We start from the raw sequence: 21,931 nt of genomic DNA on the forward strand, positions 1-21,931 counted from the left end.
TGGTGTTGTTTCATATGGTGTTTGTAGATAGTTTTGTAATTGCAGTCATGGCACCTGTACATTTGAATCTGCAAAGGATCTTTATGCTTCAACACGTGCTGTTTGATATTTCTCTTGTGTTTAGTTTCATAATTGCAGTCGTTACACCTGTACATTTCAACCTGCGAAGGATCTTTATGTTTCAGTTTGTGATATTTGATATTACCTTTGTATTTAGTTTCGAAGTTGCAGTCTTTACACTTGTACATTTGAATCTGCGAAGGATCTTTATGTTTCAGTTTGTGATCTTTGATATTACCTTTGTATTTAGTTTCGAAATCGAAGTCTTTCACTTGTACATTCGAAGGATCTTTATTCCTCTGAAGTAATTTCTCATTTTCAGTTTCGTACTCACAGGACCCAGATTTGTACGCTTCCAAATCGTTCTCGGGTCTCGCAGAGTGTTGCAAAAAATGGATCTCACTTTCAGTTTCGTAAATACGTTTATCACATTTGTACAATACTTTGCGCTGCTGCTTGGTTTTCACTTCTGATGCATTCTCATGTTTACGTCCATCCTCTTCTTCATCTTTACAGTTACTCTCCTCGAATGGTACAATATTGGGGCTCTGAAGTGGCGTGTCGCTGAAAAAATTGCAAACAGAGGATATTTTTGAAAATCAGGTTTTAATTTTAAGAGGTTACAGGTAACACGTACAGAAATATTGCGTTTCACAAGAATTACTCTAATAAAGGCGCATATTTACATTTGAAGTTAATGAGATGTGATTAATAATTATACATTTGTACCACTGTACCGAAACAACTCGGTGCTTGCTATCATTCCAATTGCCTTCATTCATAGACTTGACTGAAATACAAGTAAATAAACAAAATAGACATCCAAAAAGTGAATAACACTTGTTTTGGAATTAAACATTAACATATAATTACTAACAATTTTTTTTCTTTTCTTTTTTCTCCTGGCAAGTTGATGAAACCACAGGAACATCTGTAAGTCTCAATTATCGGTAATTTTTAGATACGTAGTGCATGTAGAAGTTGTTGAAAGATTTGTTGGATTTTTTAACATAACAAGTGGGGGAGATGAAGATAGTTTCTTTAAATTATTAATCAATGAATTTGGAAAATTTAACTTAAAAAATAAATTAATTGCTCAAATGGTGCTGCGGTTATGTCAGTTCATGCTAATGGACTTCAAAGAAAAATAAAAGACGTAGCTCCTCGAGCTTATTTTAATCATTGTTACGCACATAAATTAAATTTAGTTTTAAGTAAAGCTTGCAACACCATTAAAGTAAGAATTTTTTTTCAAATCTTTCCAGATTTTCCTAATTTTTTTCCAAATCTACTAAAACATCTGACGTATTAAATAAAATAATGCAACACAGGATTCCAAGTAATGCTCCCACTCCTTGGAATTTTTCTTCTAGGGCTGTTTTTACGGTTAAAACTTATAGAAAGAAACTTATTGATGTTTTTGATTTCATATCGGATAGTGAGGATTTTTTTAAAGAATCAACAAACTTTAGGATCCGTTTATGGATTAAAACAATTGTTGTTGGACAAAAACTTCATTTTTTTCTTAAAAACCTTTACAATGATTTTTAACAGACGGATGTATTCCAAATTTTGCAGAATAAATTAACTGACGTAACATTTTCTAAAAAGAGAATTAATTCACTTTTATCAAAATTAAAAGAATTCCGTAATGAGATACATTTCAACACGTTGTCAATTTTCTTAGAAGACACTGACGAAACTTTTAACGATGACCCACCCTCAAAGAAAATTAAGACATAATTTTGAATGAACTGATATTCATTATAAACAATCTTTTTGTGAAATTTTAGATACTGTTATAGTCCAAATTGAAATTAGACTTCAGACTTAAATATGTGCTGCGATTTAGTAAATCGGATAATTTTACATTGTTCTCCAAATTATTTCCGAATGACAATGAACAGTTTTATAAAACAATATCCGATATTTGATAGCATGTTATTGCGAAATGAACATTGTATATTGTACTCCGACCAACAACTTTTAGGCAGTTCAACAACGTCTAAAGAAATGCTAAGTTTTATTTGGTATAAAAAATTAATAAATTGTCTACCTCAGACATAACCTTTTATCCGTTCAGCCATTTTGAATTTTCATTTTTTGACATCATATTCTTGTTTAGCGACGTCAAAAACCCCTATAATACAAAACTAAGCGAGATTGATTTAAAATCAATAATTGTTAAATAAATTGTTTAAAATAGTCGGCCATATTCTGACTTCATATTCTTGTTCAGCGACATCAAAAACCTCTATTTTGTCAATTTGAAAGAATTCGATTTAAAATTCATTGAATTATTTTAAATGTTCTTAAAAAAGCTATTTATTATTGTTTAAACAATTAAAAAACAATTAGCATACAGAAATAAGTTTAACTTTTTTCTAATACTTATCTCCAAGTAATTTCAAAAGGTTTTAGGAAAATCCATGCTTCCCATAATTATTTCGAAATAATGCGTAATTTTAAGCCATCTTGATTCCACTATCTCTACTATTTCGAAAATGGTTGAGATTTCAAAATAAGTTTATAAAACCAAGAACAAATACATACAAATTAAAATTGGGACGCCCTGTATAGTTGATCACTCAACCCACAAATGTGACAATGAATTCAACAGCTCTCTTATAAAAATCATGTATATTTATTTTAAATTAGACCCTTCAATTAATTACATGTTCTACACAGCTGACAATATCGCCGTTTAAAATTAATGCACAAGTTTAACATATCACTTGTCGAAATTGTGAACCATATGCCAGTCAGCAGACTGTCACATTGTAAAAAAACAGGAAAAATATCGGTGTCATCATGTCCACACTGATAGCACTTCAATGTCTCCATTCTGCCAAATTTTGCACACGAATGAAAGGTGACAATAATTCACAACCACAAACCATTTTTTATGCATCACTTGTCACATTTGCATTTATGAAGATTCTTTATCCTTCAACATGTGTTGTACATTTGAACCTAGGAGGGCTCTTTATGTTTCAATTGGTGCTTTTTGACAGCATGCCTGTATTTACTTTGGTAATCGCACTCGTTACACTTGTATATTTGAACCAGTGAAGGAACTTTATGTTTCAGTTGGTGCTTTTTGATATTACTCTTGTATTTAGTTTCATAATCGCAGTCCTTACACCTGTACATTTGAACCTGCGAGGGCTCTTTATGTTTCAGTTGGTGCTCTTTGACAGCATACCTGAATTTAGTTTCATAATCGCAATCGTTACACTTGTACATTTTAATCAGTGAAGGAATTTTATGTTTCAGTTGGTGCTTGTTGATATTACTCTTGTACTTAGTTTCGAAATTGCACTCCTTACACCTGTACATTTCGACCTGTGACTGCTCTTTATGTTTCAGTTGGTGCTTTTTGATAGCATACCTGTATTTAGTTTCGTAATCGCAGTTGTCACACCTGTACATTTCAACCAGTGAAGGAACTTTATGCTTCAGTTGGTGCTTTTTGATATTATTCTTGTATTTCGTTTCGAAGTCGCAGTCCTTACACCTGTACATTTGAACCTGCGAAGGATCTTTATGTTGCAGTTGATGCTCTTTGAAGTTACCCTTTAATTTAGTTTCGTAATCGCAGTCGTTACACCTGTACATTTGAACCAGGGAAGGATCTTTATGTTTCAGTTGGTGCCTTTTGATAATGTACTTGTATTTAGTTTCGTATGCGCAGTCGCTACACCTGTACATTTGAACCTGTGAAGGCTCTTTATGTTTCAGCTGGTGCTTTCTGATATTATCCTTTAATTGAGTTTCATAACTGCAGTCGTTACACCTGTACATTTGATCAGTATGTTTCAGTAGGTGCCTTTTGATAGCATACTTGTATTTAGTTTCATAATCACAGTCCTTACACCTGTACATTTCAACCAGTGAAGGATCTTTATGTTTCAGTAGATGCCTTTTGACGGCATTCTTGTATTTACTTTCGTAATCACAGTCGCTACACCTGTATATTTGAACCTGCGAAGACTCTTTATGTTTGAGTTGGTGCATTTTGATATTACCCTTTAATTCACTTTCGTAATTGCAGTGGTTACACCTGTACATTTGAATCTGCGAAGGATCCTTATGTTTCAATTCGTGACATTTGATAGCATACTTGTATTTACTTTCGTAATCACAGTCGTTACACTTGTACATTTGAACCTGTGATGGATCTTTATGTTTCAGTTGATGTCTCTGAAGTAATTTCTTATTTTCAGTTTTGTACTCGCACGACTTACATTTATACGCTTCCAAATCATTCTCGTGTCTCGCACAGTGTATCTCACTTTCAGTTTCGTTGGTTTTGACTTCTGATCCATTCTCATATCCGTCCTCTTCTTCATCTTTACAGTCACTTTCCTCGAATGGTACAATATAGGAGCTCTGAAGTGGCGTGTCGCTGAAAAAATTGCAAATACAGGGTATTTTTGAAAATCGGGTTTTACTTTTAAGGGGTTACAGGTAACATAAGCCGAAAGAGTTTCAAAAAAATTACTCCAATAAAAGGGCATATTTACAATGGAAGTTAATGAGATATGATTATTAATTCCTATGACTGTCACTATTACATTTGATTGAATTATGTGTTTTTAAAAAGGATAATAACTTTCAAAAATTTTCACAAACAAACATTCAATAGGCATGATGACAGAATTTGAAAAACTGTTCTATGATGTTCGGAAGTATTTACTATTTCCAAAAATTTTTTCTTCTGTAGAAAATAAAAGGTTTAGTAGTAAAATATTGACATTTAAATTTTAAGTCTAAATTCTTGCAAAAATGGTCGCCGGTGTCATGGCGTCTACGTGACGCCACATCTATGTTTGTCAACAGTAAACATAAGGTGCTAATATTTTGTGTTGCAAGATTCATTAGTTAAATAAACACATAGTTGTCATCAAATGTAACATTAATTATTTCTACTTTTTTGTTTGTACTGTAGTTGCGATCAGCTACATCGAAATAGCCCTTTTGAAGCCCTGTTAAATACATTTGTAGCTGCCATCTGCACATAAAACTTCTGGGTCGGTTTTCCTTTTTCTACATAATTTTTAACTTTTACTTTACTTACAGTTTTCCTCACTTCATCCTCCAACATTCTATCGCGTTTCACGGCTGATGCGTCTGAGATTTTTCCTCCCATTATTAACGCGATCAGAGTTACATCACTGGTTTTGCACCGACTAAATTCAAACGCTCGTGAGGCCGTCACTCTGCCAAATCCTAACTCATACCAAAAACAGCTTTGATGTTGGTCTCGTCTCTTCTTCAACTTTCATGTCATCTTCATCAGTCAATACCAGTTTTTTCAAAAATGTGTCGCAGGACTGTTCTTTGTATTTCAGCACCAATTTATGCATGGATAAACTTTTGATCACAAACATAGTCTTTTCATATTTTATTAACTCGCAGTTGTTGAGCTTTATTTTCTTTCCTTCTTTTAGAAACTTTTCAAGCACCTAACGTTTATGGTTTTGGTAATAAAAAACTAAGCAACTGATAGGTGGCAAACACAAAATATTTAAACGAAGATAAATACTGCGGATATTGTCGAAGTACAAATGACACAAAATGACATTTACATAGATGTGACGTAATTCCCTCTGATCGGTGTTCAACCTATCATGGCGGTTTGCTGTATTGTGTAGTTTTATTTCATCAAAAATATTATCAATCTCGCTCACAATATAAAAATAAATACGTTTTTTAGAATCCATTAATCATATTTCATTAGACACATACATAATTTTAGTGATTCTTGGTTACTGTCATCATGCCTATTCTAAGTTTATAAACTATGTAAGGCATTGTTTCGTTTTTATTTTATTTTATTTATTTTAGGGGTGGTGTGGCAATTTATGTTAAGGATTCAAATTTGGACACTCAGGCAACGGAGCAGATACGGGTATCCTTAAAAATTAACAACAAATCTACTGCTCTGGGCTTAACGAAGCATCCTAGGTAAAAACTTTATAGGAAAGACTCCCCCTAACATTCTCCAAAGAATACGAGGTTTCACATTTGGTCACCACTTATGAATCACCCTGTATATTGTGTGCTGGTAATTTTAATATTGATGTATTTGAAGTCACTTCTTCTGCTACAAAATTATTAAATAATATATTAAATTCAGTTGACCTCAAACAAATAATTAGCGAACCATACTAATTTGAGCGAAACAAAATTAATTGATTTAATTACGTGTTCTTCACATTTAAACATCAAAAATACTGATGTACTTTTGGTAATACAAAGCCAAGAATCATGTTTACATCACAGATTTTGATCAAATTTTGACTTAATAAAAATAATTTAACAACATACATAAAACAACTCTGTTTCGAGCTTCATTTACTTAATAATGTTTCAAAGATATATAATAAAATTTCGGCAGATATTAAGATATTACCCATAGCTTCTTATAAGAACAAAATTAATTATATGTTACTTCACAATCTGTCGTCGTAGTCGTAGTGAATAGTGTTGTAATTATGTAATACAATGTTAGTGATATATGATGAACTTTATATTGAGTGAATGCGAACTCTGCCTTTTGCAGCATATTTGCATATGTTAAGCTGCCCCCTCTAGAAATTTGAAAAAAGTACAAACATATTTTTAAGCTGAGAATATTGAATTGGAAATTTCAAAAAATATATTTAATTTAAGTAAACTTTAATTTTGAAAATTGATACACTACTTTATTTTTTTTTAAACAATTGTAATAAATTAGTATAAATATTTGTTGACAAAAGAATTTAAAAATATAAAATTTTATGATAAAAAGTAATACATTTCCATATTTAAAAAATTTAGCTCGGGAATTTTATATTAAAAAATTAACATTTTTATCTACCGGAATCAGAATAAAATATAAAATATTAAAAAGGTTTAATTCACTGTACCTATTTCTGCCTATAATTTATATTCCTCCCACCCTCTCTCTTATCATGGCCCCTTACATCTTTTTCCAATAATTCGTTAACCTAACTCTTGATGATTGTTTAGAATTTGTATGATATCGTTTATAACTGACGTAAAATAATAATTTGTTAGTTTATCATCAGATGGTACATATTTAATCATATAAGTGACGAAGTATCAGAACCACGGGCTGCTATTTTTAAAATTAATATTAAAATAGTCTTCTCTTACCTCTTTTCCTCATCTTCCGATTTTATGTCCACAAATTCAGCTTTGATCGACATTTCCATCTCGTTAATATCGAATCCCCTGTCCGGATTTTCAGTCTTAATGAATACATCAAGCGGAGACGTATCTATTTGACTTCCTGTGGCTGAACTATCGAAAATACTTTTAATTTTTTCCTCTACCTCTGAGCAATCTTTAAGGAAACTGTTGTGGGTACACAGAGAATCAAAGCAAGGCTTACAAACAACGGGATCTTTGATGATATTTATATTCTACAAAGCAGTTTCGTTAAATTACAAAATATGCAAGTATTTAATATTGTTCATACCATTTCAGGAGCCAATTTCTCAATGGCTTCAAGTTCAACTTCACGTATGCATCTAAACTCACTTTCTACTGGATGCATACACAATCGACATATTTTCTGACTGCAAACTAAATCACTTTTCTTTTCCTGCATGTACACTTCTCTTAAGTCAAGCTGTAACATTTTTTCTCTATCCAAATAAGGAATAATTTTGTTATCGGTATTCAGACAGGTTGACTTAAACTCTAACGCCGCATTTAACTTTCTTCTGCAAACGTTACATATAACCTCTTTGCTCTCGTTATCAAATTTCTGAAAAATATGCAACTTTAAACCGGAGGAAAATAAGTGTAGCGGAAAATAACAATTAAATACTAAAAGTTGCTTTACACTTGAGACTATTAAGATATAATCTAATTATATTTCACTGACTTACCAATTTTAAAAGAACATTCAGAATGTTTCTGACAATATTGTTTACCACTTCAAAACTTTCATCGGTTATATTTTTAAAGCAAAGCCTACACGAAGTTTCCTTAACATCCATTGCTCTGCAACAATCTTTTATTACGTATAAATAGAACACAGATACAAAAAACAAAAATATATAGCCTTTACTTTTAACCTATGCATTCTAACCTTCTTGGATTTTTACTACGGCAGCAAATCAGCAATGACATCATCGTGGCATGTTATTTCTTATGAGGGCCTTTCGATTTGGCAAAAAGAGTAACTATCAGCAATAACAACTTAGAGTTACTCTGAACTGATATTAGGATAGACACAATTTGTACCCTCATTCATAGAAAGAAAAAGGAAATTTCTAGTTAGTTAGAGAACTTCTCACAGAGGACGGCCCCATCCAAAATTATGTGATGAAGCCATCGCATTCTAATCAGCTGTTGTCACTTTATATATATTCTGTGGTTACCTCTTATGTTATTCGTTGTTTTTCATCAAGGATATTTATAATACATTATTATAGGCTTTTTTCGCGAGTGAAGTCGTATGTTGTAGTATGTGTAGTATGAGTGAAAGAAGATTTTAAACTACCATATGACAATTAAGATCAAACGAGATAGAAATAGTAACTACAAGTCAGATATTCACCTATCTCCAGTCGCGAAAAAAAGCCTTATGTATGTATTATAAATATCCTTGGTTTTTCATGTTTGATTTTGACTGGTTTAACAGACAGTGAAGACTGGTGAAGTAATAATAATAATATCTCTACTCCTCATCCTAACCACGAGAATTAGCCCGGAAGTCGGAGGCTTGTGCGGGAGAGGCGGCATATTATTATTAAGCAGGCCGCATTTGCGCCCAGGAACGACTTATGTTGGTAGGCCCTAACCACCATTCACTGCAGGAATGATGGAAACCTGGAAAACCTCATTAATTAGGGGCGTGGTCAAATGCCAACCGGTGTCAATCTCTCACATTGACCCAAGCCAACAGTCTTCCACCCTACCATACCTGCACAGGGGGTGCCAATCCTCCGTAGAAGCATAACTAATCGATAGTCTACCGGCCGCGGGAATCGAACCCGGGCAGAATTAGCACACATCGATTTAAGCATCAGCTTGTTGTGTCCATAATTTTCTGCTTTTATCAAATTTTCTCCCTTTTTATTCAAATTTTATGTGCACACCCAGTTTAGTCAATGTAAAATGTAGGAAATATAATTATGTAGAATTGTAATTTAAAATTTCTAATGTTACCCTTTGTGTTCATTAATAATTATAAGCTTTTCTTTTCACTATTAACTACCATAAATACTGAAAGGAATAAAGAACACTATTTTAAATTCATTAAACGTAACTATATTTTATGCATTATAAACAGTTAATTATCTTAAATTAAATACGAGAGATTAAATTGATTGAACATCTAGGCGTTTTGTAGGACATTTGATACTTGTATACAAGATATCCATAAATATGTATCTTCAAAAAGGAAGGTAGTCCCTATGCTTCACTTAACTTTTCCTGCACCACCAACTGATACTGTAGATTAGAAGTTGACATACCAACATTCTCCGTTACCCGTGGTAAACAATTTAATACGAAACTATTTGTTATATACAAGGTGTTGACGAAATAAGCACTCAATATTGGAGAGTATGTAAAACATGTCGAAATATGATGAAAACCTTAGTAGAGTTTTTGTCAGTGGCGGACCCTAAGGGAGATATAGTTCGTTGAAAGGGGTAACTCTGGAAACATTTTTTATTTCATAACTTCAAAAGGGCTTAATATTAAATCACAAAATTTTGTGGTTGTATTACTATTTATATGCTTAATCGGCATAATATACAAATCAAAATTTGCTACAGGGGCGTTTGAAAATGCGGGACCAAGGGACAAATTTTACAATTTTTTTGTACGCAATTTTTTCTACTTCCTGAATCGAAATTACAACATTGTTATCGAAAATTTGTTATTTAGAAAAGTGTTTCAAGTTTTTTTATTGAATATGTACTTGAAACGGTGGACTCGTTTTGATATATGTTGCCACAAATTGGCAGTTGAGAAAGTTAATAGTCCAAAAAATTAGGCAGTTGGGTTCAATGAACAATTAAAAGGTTTAGATAATCGGAAAAACCTAGAAGACAATATGTAGGTACTCTTATCTCTATTTTAGATGTGTGTTAGTTATGATGTAATATATAATATTACTAGAACTGTAAATAGTTTACCTAATTGTACCGGGTCTATGTCCTTGAATATGTTTAAAAAATACATTTTTGACGTCACCATGGCTGCTGTCCAATAGAGCTCTTATAATGTACTTTCAACAAACTGTAAATTGTAGTAGTAATGTCTTTATAAAAAATAGTTGTGTTTAAACTTATACTATAGTTTTGTCCAAATTACTGCGAATTTAATTAAGGGTTAGTTGAAACTCGCCCTTATCCCAACTATTCTTTCTTCTTTTCATTCTTATGTAATTAATTTTCGATTATGTTTTGTGGATAATAAAGACCTTTATTATTATTATTATGTACTGATTTAGTGGAGTCAAGACAGATTTTGACTTCGCGAAAATTACGGAGAACTTTTTATTTTTCGCTTTGTAAAGTTGTCAAAAACAACATATAAAAAGTTACCAACTGTAGAGTGTACGCTAAATTATTTATTTAACAAATTAGTTGCAAAATTATAGTTTTTGCAAAATATATAAAAAAATATAATTAAAAAAAAATTAACTGCGCCATTCGAAAGAACAGCAAATTTTACATAAAAAATGTTAATAAAGTTTTTTTCTAAAATGCGAATTGAAGGCTGTAGAATTTTTTTCTAACGTACGAAAAGACGGGCGCCGCCCCCCCCCCCAAGTATAGTTCTCGAAGAGCGCGCAGCCCCGAGCGCTCTACATTAAATTTGTTATAACTTTTGATCTAATTGATCAAATCGACCTCACAAAATTTTAAATGAAAGAACAGTCATCCGGCTATGAAAATTTTATGTCTTTAAACTTGAGAAAAAAGTTACGTCATTCCATAATTTTGTACAATAATAATAAAATAGCTTTTAATTTTTAAAATAAATATCTGTAACTTTCACAGATTACTCTTCAAATGATGGTTGAAACAGTGAGCGATATGGAAAAAATCCTAAAATTTTTATTTGAAAAATATCGAGCCCAACATATTCAATAATTTAAAAAAAATCGCAAATTTGACTTTTTAGGCCATACTTTATAGCTCAAAAACTATAGTTGTAAATGTGATATTGAAACTTTATGAGAGCACTTTTTAAAGCTTAAAATCTCCACTTTAAGATGGTGCATTTTATTACTCTTAAAAAATTGAAATAGTTGAATAAACAAAAAATTACAAAAAATAAAAATATTTTATGAAAAATCCGTGAAATTTATTGTTAAATAAAGTTTAATAATGCACAAAAAAATGTTTTTGTTATAACAGCAAAAAATAACGTTTTTTGATGAATTGATAAATTCTAATCATCCCTTTTATTAAAGTGAATGAATGATCCAAGGAAATTTGAATTACCTGCATACAAGAATAATATTTGTTGTAATAAATGTTATTTTTGTTTTTTAGGTTCTAATTTCTTATTGGAATTGGTAGTTTACATAAAATTAAATAATGATTTCAGCCCATGGGTGCATTTGCATCATGCGCCAAACGAAAATTAAGTTGTGAAAACACATTTTTATTCAAATAAATACAAGGAAATAAATTCAAGAAACAGTAAAATAAAACTGATCCCAAAAAATTATTTTTGTTCCATACATATTTTCTTAATTGAATTAAATAATAATCATCATATTGGTGATATGGAGTGTAGACCAGAAGTGAAGACCCTTATGGGTCGCGTATACAAATTCGGATCCTGTTTTATGACACAAATTAAAGTTTTTAAGGAGCCGCCGTTGATGCACTGGAACGGAAAGCCTAGCAATGAAGTTGCGCTTACAAATTAAAATTTCCCGCACGTCTTTTTCATACTCTACTTACTTACACTAGCGCCGCCATTACCTGATCCAAGAAATGGCTCACTTTTGTGACATTCTGACATTGACATTTTTGACAGTCATTCTTGTATACACTCCATATCCGGCCCATTGAACATGTTCAAAATCATGTATTTTACTTTGAATTAGACCCTTCAATTAATTACATGTTCTACACAGTTGACAATATCTTAAAATAATTAATAAATTAAAATACACGTTTAACATACAGGGTGTCCCGAAATTCATGCAACAAAATTTGGTCGTAGATTCTTAAGACAAATTTAGGGGACCAGTATTTTTTCTTTTTGCCAACTGGCCCCCTCTTTCGGAGTTACAGCCCCCTGAACTTTGTCCCTAAGAAGTCTTTTTTATATTTCAAAACCATGTTGTACGAGAATCACTAAATTTGGTACACAGGGGTTTTATGACATGTGGAATCTCACAGTGCTACGCTTTTTGGCGAGAAACCCCCTTAAGACACTTTTTCGTGGGCCCCCTTGTCTTTGGAACCAGAAAAATTTGGTCGCAAATTTGATTTTTTTTTAAATTATTAGTTAGCTAGAAAGCCATTGAATTTAGAAACTTTTTTGTCTCTTGATATTTGTTTCGTAAAACGCAATGTTTTTGAGGAAAATGGCGAATCACGATATGCATTCGATCACATTTTGACATTTTTCTCGAAAACATTGCGTTTTACGAAAAAAGTATAAAGAGACAAAAAGTTTCTAAATTTAATGGCTTTCTAGTGGACTGATAATTTTTAAGAAATTTAAATATGCGACCAAATTTTTTTGGCTCCAAAGACAAGGGGGCCCACGAAAAATTGTCTTAAGGGGGTTCCCCGCCAAAAAACGTAGCACCATCAGATTCCACATGTCATAAAACCCCTGTGTACCAAATTTAGTGATTCTCGTACAACAGGGTTCTGAGATATAAAAAAAAGATTATTCTTAGGGGCGGACTTCAGGGGGCTGTAACTCCGAAAGAGGGGGCCACTTGGCAAAAATAAAAAATACGGGTCTCCTAAATTTGTCTTAAGAATCTGTGACCAAATTTTATTGCATGAATTCCGGGACACCCTGTATAATTTGGCGAAATTATGAACTCTTTGTCAGTCAGCAGATTGTGACATTGTAAAAAACAGGAAAAGTATCGGTGTTTTATCCACAATTGACACTCTTAAAGCCTTCAATTTTTGCCAATATTTTGCACAACGAATGAAGGGTAATAATTCACAACGGCAAACCATTTTTGATGCATTACTTGAGGTTTCCTCAAAGACTCCTTATGCTTGGTTATTTGCATTTATAAAGACTCTTTATGCTTCAACATGTGACATCTGATACCGCTCCTGTATTTAGTTTCATAATCGCATTCGTTACACCTGTACATTTGAACCTGAGAAGGGTCTTTATGTTTCAGTTGATGCTGTTCCATAACATTCTTGTATCTGGTTTCGTAATCACAGTCGTTACACCTGTATATTTGAACCTGAGAGGGATCTTTATGTTTCAATTGGTGTTTTTTGATAGCATATTTGTATTTAGTTTCATACGTACAGTTGTTACATCTGTACATTTAAACCTGCGACGCCTCTTCATGTTGCAACTGGTGCTGTTTGATATTCTTCTTGTATTTAGTTTCGTAATCGCAGTTTTTACACCTGTACATTTGAACCAGTGAAGGATCTTTGTGCTTCAGTTGGTGCTTTTTGATATAACTCTTGTATTTCGTTTCGTAACCACAGTCGTCACACCTGTACATTTGAATCTGCGAAGGCTCTGTATGTATCAGTTGATGCTTTTTGATATTACCCTTTAATTTACTTTCGTAATTGCACTCGTTACACCTGTACATTTGAACCTGTGAGGGCTGTTTATGTTTCAGTTGGTGGTTTTTCACAGCATACCTGTATTTAGTTTCGTAATCGCAGTCGTTACATCTGTACATTTGAACCTGCGAGGGCTCTTTATGTGTCAGTTGGTGCTTTTTGACAGAATACTTGTCTTTAGTTTCGTAATCGCACTCGTCACACCTGTACATTTGAATCTGTGAAGGATCTTTATGATTCAGTTGGTGTCGTTTCATATGGTTGCTGTATTTAGTTTCGTAATTGCAGTCGTTACACCTGTACATTTGAACCTGTGAAGGATCTTTATGCTTCACTTGGTGCTGTTTGATATAACTCTTGTATTTAGTTTCGTAATCGCAGTCGCTACACTTGTACATTTGAACCTGTGAAGGGTCTTTATGTTTCAGTTGGTGTGATTTGATATGACTCTTGTATTTAGCTTCATAATTGCAGTCGTTACACCTGTGCATTTTAACCTGCGACGGATCTTTATGCCTCAACAGGTGCATCTGAAGTAATTTCTTACTTTTAGGTTTATACTCACAGGATTCACATTTATATGCGTCCAAATTGTTCTCGTGTCTCGCAGAGTGTGACAAAAAACGCATCTGACTTTCAGTTTCATAAATACATTTATCACATTTGTACAATACTTTTGACTCCTGCTTTGTGTTCACTTCTGATCCATTCTCATGTTTACATCCATCCTCTTCTTCATCTTTACAGTCACTCTCCTCGAATGGTACAATATCGGTGCTCTGCGATGGCGTGTTGCTGAAAAAATTGCATATTCAGGGTATTTTTGAAAATCATGCTTTAATTTTAAGGGGTTATAGGTGACACATGCCGAAATATTACTCTAATAAAGGGGCATATTTACATTCGAAGTTAATGAAATGTTAATATTATTAATAAGAAATTCAGGTCAAACAGTTGTGACATTTTGGTAATGGAAGTCTGTAGCTGGCAGCGACCAGGTACATTTGCCCCGACATAACAACCGAAAAAACCATCATACTTTAATCCTATTAATTCTGGCATGCTCTTAAATTGTCATTCCTCTCAACTCTTACTTGAGAAATTAGAAATTATGAAAGTCACATACAACGAAATTCTAATATTAAGTAACATCACAATAAGAAAATCTAACAATGTCACCCATCGAAGAGAAAAAACCAAAAAAATCAGTACAATAATGGAACAAATCTATTAAATTATAACCATCTATGGAAGGTAACAGGTTATTCGCCGCTAGTACTCAGTGGAGAAGGGAAGGTTCACCGTTTAAAGATTGTTTTGGGCACCAGGTAAATTTACCTCAACAAATACCGACATATAATGTGGAAACTTGAATTTGAAACCCAACTAAGGTTGATTACAATAATCAAAGATGTCAAATCTGCTCGAGCCCGACTCACTCGACAAATTCCTCACTCCTTATCGCCTCGTTTCTTTTTGTTACGCTTTTATCTTGGCTAAAACTTTTGGGAATTGCCGACAATCCGAAATTTAACGCAACAATTATTGCGTTTCTCTTCGCAATGTTAACAATAGATGAATCAACGGTAGTAGGTACTAATAATATAATTTTAATTTTAATGAAAAATCGATTCAGATCTTTAATAATAAACTAAATTATGAAAAAAGGCATTTAAGGCTATGTATAAAGTCATACAATAAATCCATAAACGAAATGTCAGAAACAGATAATTTAAATACAATCTACAATAGCATTATTAATTTTATCAAATTTGAATCAAATAATGAAACCCAGTAAATCCTTTTTTATATGATTTTTCGCTATCGTCGTTCAAAGCAAAAACAACTTATTCATTTTTGAATTTATGTGGCTCTTTATTATACTATACCGGGTGTTCAAAAAGTTTGGAACCCCCCCCTCTATCTTTTACAATTGACTAAGTTTTTCGTGTTCCGTTTAATTAATTATTCAGTTCGTAGTACGTACGTATACCTTATTGTGCGACTTACTACTTTTCAAAGAGTAGTATGGTACCTACTTATTTAAAATGACTAAATGACTAAAAAAACACTCAACTCATATTTTTAAAAAGGAGTATTTTTTTTTTGATTTTCTGTCTTTGAGGCTTCCCGGATATGTGGCTAAAGTTAATGATTGAATCGCCATGTATAACAAATACCGATAAATGTAGATACAAGGAAAAAGTCTTAATTTTATTGCTAACAAACCCTTGTCCACAGAAATCTTTAAAACTTATAATAAATATTTCTCTTACAATCTTTTTTTGAGAAATGAATATCCTGACACCATCAGTGCTGTTTCCCCACAAAATTACATCATATACCAGATGACTATGGACCAGTAGTACACATTTAACAATACTTTTAAAGGTGGCGACTGTTATTTTAGTAATTCCATAATAAAATTGATTAAGTTTTTTTAGTACATGATGAACATGCTCACACCATCTGAGATTTATTATCACAGTACACAATAGTTTTAGAATCATTTTCGATTTATCCCGGCTATAAACTCATATTAGGATAAAAAAAAACAATAATCTGAAAATGATTCATTTTCCAACTAAAATCGAACAAAACATGTTTATAAACCAAAGTACCATCATTCTTGGTTGTTCTATGCGCTCCTAAAGTTTGAGAGATTAAAATTGTGGAACCCTGTATAGTTGATCTCGCACAAATATAACGGTCTCTACTATAAAAATTATGCATATTTATTTTATAACAGATCTTTCTATTAATTACATGTTCTACACAATTGAAAATATGGCCATTTAGAATTAATGTATATGTTTAACATATCACTTGTTGAAGTTATGAATCGTATGTCAACTGTAACATTGTGAGAAACACAGGAAAAGTAGGAACATAACTAGGTACCAGTAAATTCTACAAATGTTAGTCCAAAATCACTTGTCAGCAAGGTTCTTGTGTTTCAACCAGTGTATTTCAAGGCAGGAGTCACATTTTTTTCATATTCATAAATTTACATTTGGTGTAATATCCACACTTGTTGCTCTAAATGCCTCCATTTTTTACCAATATTTTGCACAGTGAAGGAAAAGTGCAAACCTGCAAACCATTTTTTGTCGATCAACTGAGGTCTCCTCAAAGACTCTCAACGCTCGGTTGTTAGCAAAGCACGCTGTACATTTGACCCGTTGAAAGATCTGTATGTTTCAGTTGGTGTCGTTTGATATTACTCTTGTATTTAGTTTCATAATTGCAGTCTTTACAACTGTACATTTGAAACAGCACGGGGTTTTTATGTTGCAGTTGATGCTGTTTGAAATTACTCCATATTTTAGTTTCGTAATTGCAGTCATTACACCTATATATTTGAACCTGCAAAAGGCTCTTTATGTTTCAGTTCGTGCTTTTTGATATAATTCTTGTATTTAGTTTCGTAATCGCACAAGTTACACTTGTACATTTGAACCTGCGAGGCCTCTTTATGTTGCAGTTGATGATGCACTTTGATATCACTCTTGTATTTAGTTTCGTAGTTGCAGTCGTTACACCTGTACATTTCAACCAGTGAAGGATCTTTATGTTTCAGTTGGTGTCTTTTGATAACATTCTTGTATTTACTTTCGTAATTACAGTCGCTACACTTGTACATTTGAACCTGCGAGGGCACTTTATGTTTCAGTTGGTGATTTTTGATATTACCCTTGAATTCAGTTTCGTAATTGCAGTCGTTACACCTGTACATTTGAACCAGTGAAGGATCTTTATGTTTCAGTTGGTGATTTTTGAAAGCATTCTTGTATTTACTTTCGTAATTACAGTCGCCACACTTGTACATTTGAACCTGCGAAGGATCTTTATGATTCATTTGGTGCCATTTGACAGAGTTCTTGTATTTACTTTCGTAGTTACAGTCGTTACACCTGTACATTTGAACTTGTGAAGGATCTTTATGTTTCAGTTCAAGTCTGTTGATAGCGCTCTTGTATTTATTTTCGTAATTACAGTCGTTACATTTGTACATTTGAACCTGCGACGTCTCTTCATGTTGCACTTGGTGCTCTTTGATACTCTTCTTGTATATAGTTTCGTAATCGCAGTTTTTACACCTGTACATTTCAACCAGTGAGGGATCTTTGTGTTTCAGTTGATGCTGTTTGATATAATACTTATATCTAGTTTCGTAATCGCAGTCGTTACACCTGTACATTTGAACCTGGGACGGATGTTTATGTTTCAGTTGATGCATTTTGATACTATCCTTTAATTTAGTTTCATAATTGCAGTCGTTACACCTGTACATTTGAACCTGCGAGGGCTCTTTATGTTTTAGTTGGTGCTTTCCAATAGAACGCCTGTATTTAGTTTCGTAATCGCAGTCGTTACACTTGTACATTTGAACCTGCGAGGGCTCGGGCTCTTTATGTTTCAGTTGGTGCTGTTTGATATAATACTTATATCTAGTTTTGTAATCGCAGTCGTTACACCTGTACATTTGAACCTGTGACGGATGTTTATGTTTCAGTTGATGCATTTTGATACTATCCTTTAATTTAGTTTCATAATTGCAGTCGTTACACCTGTACATTTGAACCTGCGAGGGCTCTTTATGTTTTAGTTGGTGCTTTCCAATAGAACGCCTGTATTTAGTTTCGTAATCGCAGTCGTTACACTTGTACATTTGAACCTGCGAGGGCTCGGGCTCTTTATGTTTCAGTTGGTGCTGTTTGATATAATACTTATATCTAGTTTTGTAATCGCAGTCGTTACACCTGTACATTTGAACCTGTGACGGATGTTTATGTTTCAATTGGTGCTTTTTGACAACACTCTTGAATTTAGTTTCATAACCGCAATCATTACACCAGTACATTTGAACCTGTGAAGGATCTTTATGCTTCACTTGGTGCTGTTTCATATTACCTTTGTATTTAGTTTCGAAATCGCAGTCTTTACACTTGTACATTTGAACCTGCGACGGATCTTTATGCCTAAACGGGTGCATCCGAAGTAATTTCTTACTTTTAGGTTTATACTCCCAAGATTCGCGTTTATATACCTCCAAATTGTTCTCGTGTCTCACAGAGTGTGCCGAAAAATGGATCTCACTTTCAGTTTCGTAGATACATTTATCACATCTGTACAATACTTTGTGCTCTTGCTTTGTTTTCATTTCTGATCCATTCTCATGTTTACATCCATCCTCTTCTTCATCTTTACAGTCACTCTCCTCGAATGGTACAATATTGGAGCTCTCCGGTGGCGTGTTGCTGAAACAATTGCATATACAGGGTATTTTTGAAAATCAGGTTTTAATTTTAAGGGGTTACAGGTGACACATGCCGAAATATTACTCTAATAAAGGGGCATATTTACATTCGAAATCAATGAAATATAATTATCAATCGTACATTTGTACCACCATACGGAAACAACTCAGTGCTTGCCTGTCATTTCTATCGTCGTCACTCTTAGACTTGACTGAATTATGTGTTATTAAAAACACAACAGTTGTCCTGTTTCTCTTCACAATGTTAACAATAGTTGATCCACGGTAGTACTAATAACATGATGTTAATTTTAATGAAGAATCGATTCAGATCTTTAATAATGAACTAAAATTAAATTTTAATCACATAATAAAACTCGGTATATCCTTTTTTTATTTGATGATTTGTCACGGAATTTTCGTCGTTCAAAGCAAAAATAAACTTTTTGGCTTTGATAATTAATTGCTTGGCAATTAATGATAGTACAGAAAATCTAAGATGAGAAGAGACTTTTCGATTTTAAATTTATGTGGCTCCTTATTATACTATACAGGGTGTTCCCACCTAAGAGGGATATGTAAAACTTACCGTTTTCGAGATAAAAAAATCACAGTTTCATCTCTCTAAATGAGGATAGATAGCATTTAAACCGTAAGAGTTAGAAACCAGCAGTTTTCACTTTTTGTTTTGGCATAAATTACTCTATCTTGTCATCTGTGAGCAAAACGTGTACATTATTCAGACTCGGAAATACCGAGACGTACATTTAATAATCTTACGAGTTGAAAAACTTTTTTTTCGAACGGAATGGCCCATATTAATTGTCATGGGTGGATGCAAAACTTAATGCCCTTTCAACTGATATAAGGTTGTCCATACTTATCTTTAACAAAAAAAAATCATACAAACGTAGGTCGAAATATCCTTCGTTTTCGAGATAAGTAGTGTCTAAATTTTATTTTTTTATATATTTTTTTAAATTATTTCAGTGTTTTAAAGATATTGACTCGAAATTTGATGGTTGCATTTTATTTAGAAAAATTGGCAGCAACCTACTAGATAATGTATTAATAGAAATTAAAATACACAACTTGCGATAAAATATTGTTTTATTTTTTTCGTGAAAACGGTACATTCTACGAAAAAAATTAGACCAATATCATTCAGAATTGATGGCGGATTTCTTAAAAAAATATCAAAATGAGAAAAAGTCAGTGGCGTACCATTTTTGTCTACTAAAAAAGGTTGTGGCATTCTCACAGGAACGCCACTAATGCAAGTAGAAATATTCGGATCAGTCCAAAAAATACACATTTATCCCTCCAAAGCGTTTTACAAATTTCAAGTCAATATCTTTAAAAGTCTTTGAAATAATTAATAAAAATAAATACAAAATTTAAATTTAAACACTGTATCTTGGTAATGAAACATATTTCGACCTACATTTATATGAACTTTNAATATTTTTAAATTGTATTTTACATTATGTAAATGAAATAATAAAAAATTTACACTTAAATAATGAAATTTTAGTACCTATAGAGCGAAATATATTAGTATAATTCTAACTTGCATTATTTTTTTGCTCATCCTCGATAATTATATCTCCAAGGGAAGAAGAGGGCAGCTGTTCACTCGCGAACCATTTGAAAATAAATTTGTCCCCCTTCTCTTCCCAGCCGAAACCAGTCGGATATAATTCTGTTGGGACCTGAAGATGAGCGTGTGCCCAAATATTTACAATGTACGTTGTCCGCAGAAAATGTTGATGCAGTTCAATTTTATGTTATAAGTATTTAAATGTGAATATTTATTTATTAAAACTCGTGAAATCGATTATTGTAAATAAATATTCGAAAAAAGTTGTATATTTTTATATAATTACTAGTAAGACTTGAAAATGAAAAAATGATAGATATCTCCTACCGCAAAAGCTGAAATTTGGTAATACAATAGCTAACTTAATAAGTTAAATGAAACAAATGCTCGGCTTTATATTTAGCAATTCAAAAGTGCTCAGCTGATAAAGTTAAAGATGCAATGCGCCCGCACGCATAGCGATGTGCTGCACCTTCAACTCGTCAGCTGAGCACTTATACACTGCAAAAACTTCAGCGGACAATTTTTTTCGTATCACTGATTACGAAATGTCAGGTTTTTCGGTATCAGTTTACCTGGCGCATATTTTTGACTGGTTTAGGTGAAAAGCTGAGGCATAACCCCCCACTCTAAAGTCAGCCGATTGCGTTTTTTCTTTTGTTTATAACATAGTTAACTTTTCGACAGTCTCCGGTTTTGCGGTATTAGTTTTTTTTATTTTATTACTTACTATCACTTACTAGTGACACCAAATGAAGCGTAGGAAGAATTTTCAGCTTTTGCCAAACGACTAACTCAAATCGGTCGCTGGCTCCCGGGCTATACCGAAGCATTCGGAATACCAACCGCCAAGTGTTTTAAGTGTTTTTATAAACGTTTTCTGTAAGCTGTCGTCGTAACTCGTACGTATATAAAGTTAAAACAGTCTAATGTAGTACATACAGGAACGAAATCCTACATGTTAAGGTTATATGTATATAACCTTAACATGTAGGATTTCTGTACTTATGAATTTATTATGCAAATAAATTTTAGCTGAAACAGTAATCGTTCCGAGTAAAAAAACATTAGAGTAGAAATTTTTAGGGATAGGATAATTCATAAAAACAGCGTATAAATTTAACATACACATGGGAAACATACAACACATACAAACACTTATAATTAAACACTTATTCTAGGACGGGTCTGTTACGGAGTCTAAAAAATATTCATGTAAGCTGTAATAAC

General features: G+C 32.8%; 2 protein-coding genes across 2 annotated transcripts in view; both read right to left on the reverse strand.

Annotated features, from left to right (window-relative positions):
• Window positions 1–234: 234 nt before the first annotated feature.
• LOC108908334 (zinc finger protein 99-like) lies at window positions 235–8,173 on the reverse strand. The gene is made up of 7 exons (XM_018712366.1): window positions 7,965–8,173; window positions 7,550–7,840; window positions 7,225–7,493; window positions 3,764–4,468; window positions 3,266–3,670; window positions 299–624; window positions 235–254 (listed from the first exon to the last, which is right to left on the reverse strand). The coding sequence occupies exons 1-7, from the start codon at window positions 8,073–8,075 to the stop codon at window positions 235–237; spliced, it is 2,127 nt and encodes a 708-aa protein (XP_018567882.1). The 5' UTR covers window positions 8,076–8,173.
• A 1,095-nt stretch (window positions 8,174–9,268) lies between these two features.
• LOC108908335 (zinc finger Y-chromosomal protein-like) overlaps window positions 9,269–21,931 on the reverse strand; it is a 36,031-nt gene continuing 23,368 nt past the window's right edge. Inside the window, exons 4-7 of the mRNA XM_023455327.1 lie at window positions 18,520–19,102; window positions 17,855–18,048; window positions 14,323–14,636; window positions 9,269–9,306 (exon numbers count right to left, since the gene is read on the reverse strand). Coding sequence (XP_023311095.1) covers window positions 9,269–9,306; window positions 14,323–14,636; window positions 17,855–18,048; window positions 18,520–19,102 — 1,129 coding nt within the window. The remainder of the gene's footprint in view (window positions 9,307–14,322; window positions 14,637–17,854; window positions 18,049–18,519; window positions 19,103–21,931) is intronic.

Source organism: Anoplophora glabripennis, unplaced genomic scaffold (assembly GCF_000390285.2).
Source record: "Anoplophora glabripennis isolate ALB-LARVAE unplaced genomic scaffold, Agla_2.0 scaffold510, whole genome shotgun sequence".
Classification (NCBI taxonomy): domain Eukaryota; kingdom Metazoa; phylum Arthropoda; class Insecta; order Coleoptera; family Cerambycidae; genus Anoplophora; species Anoplophora glabripennis.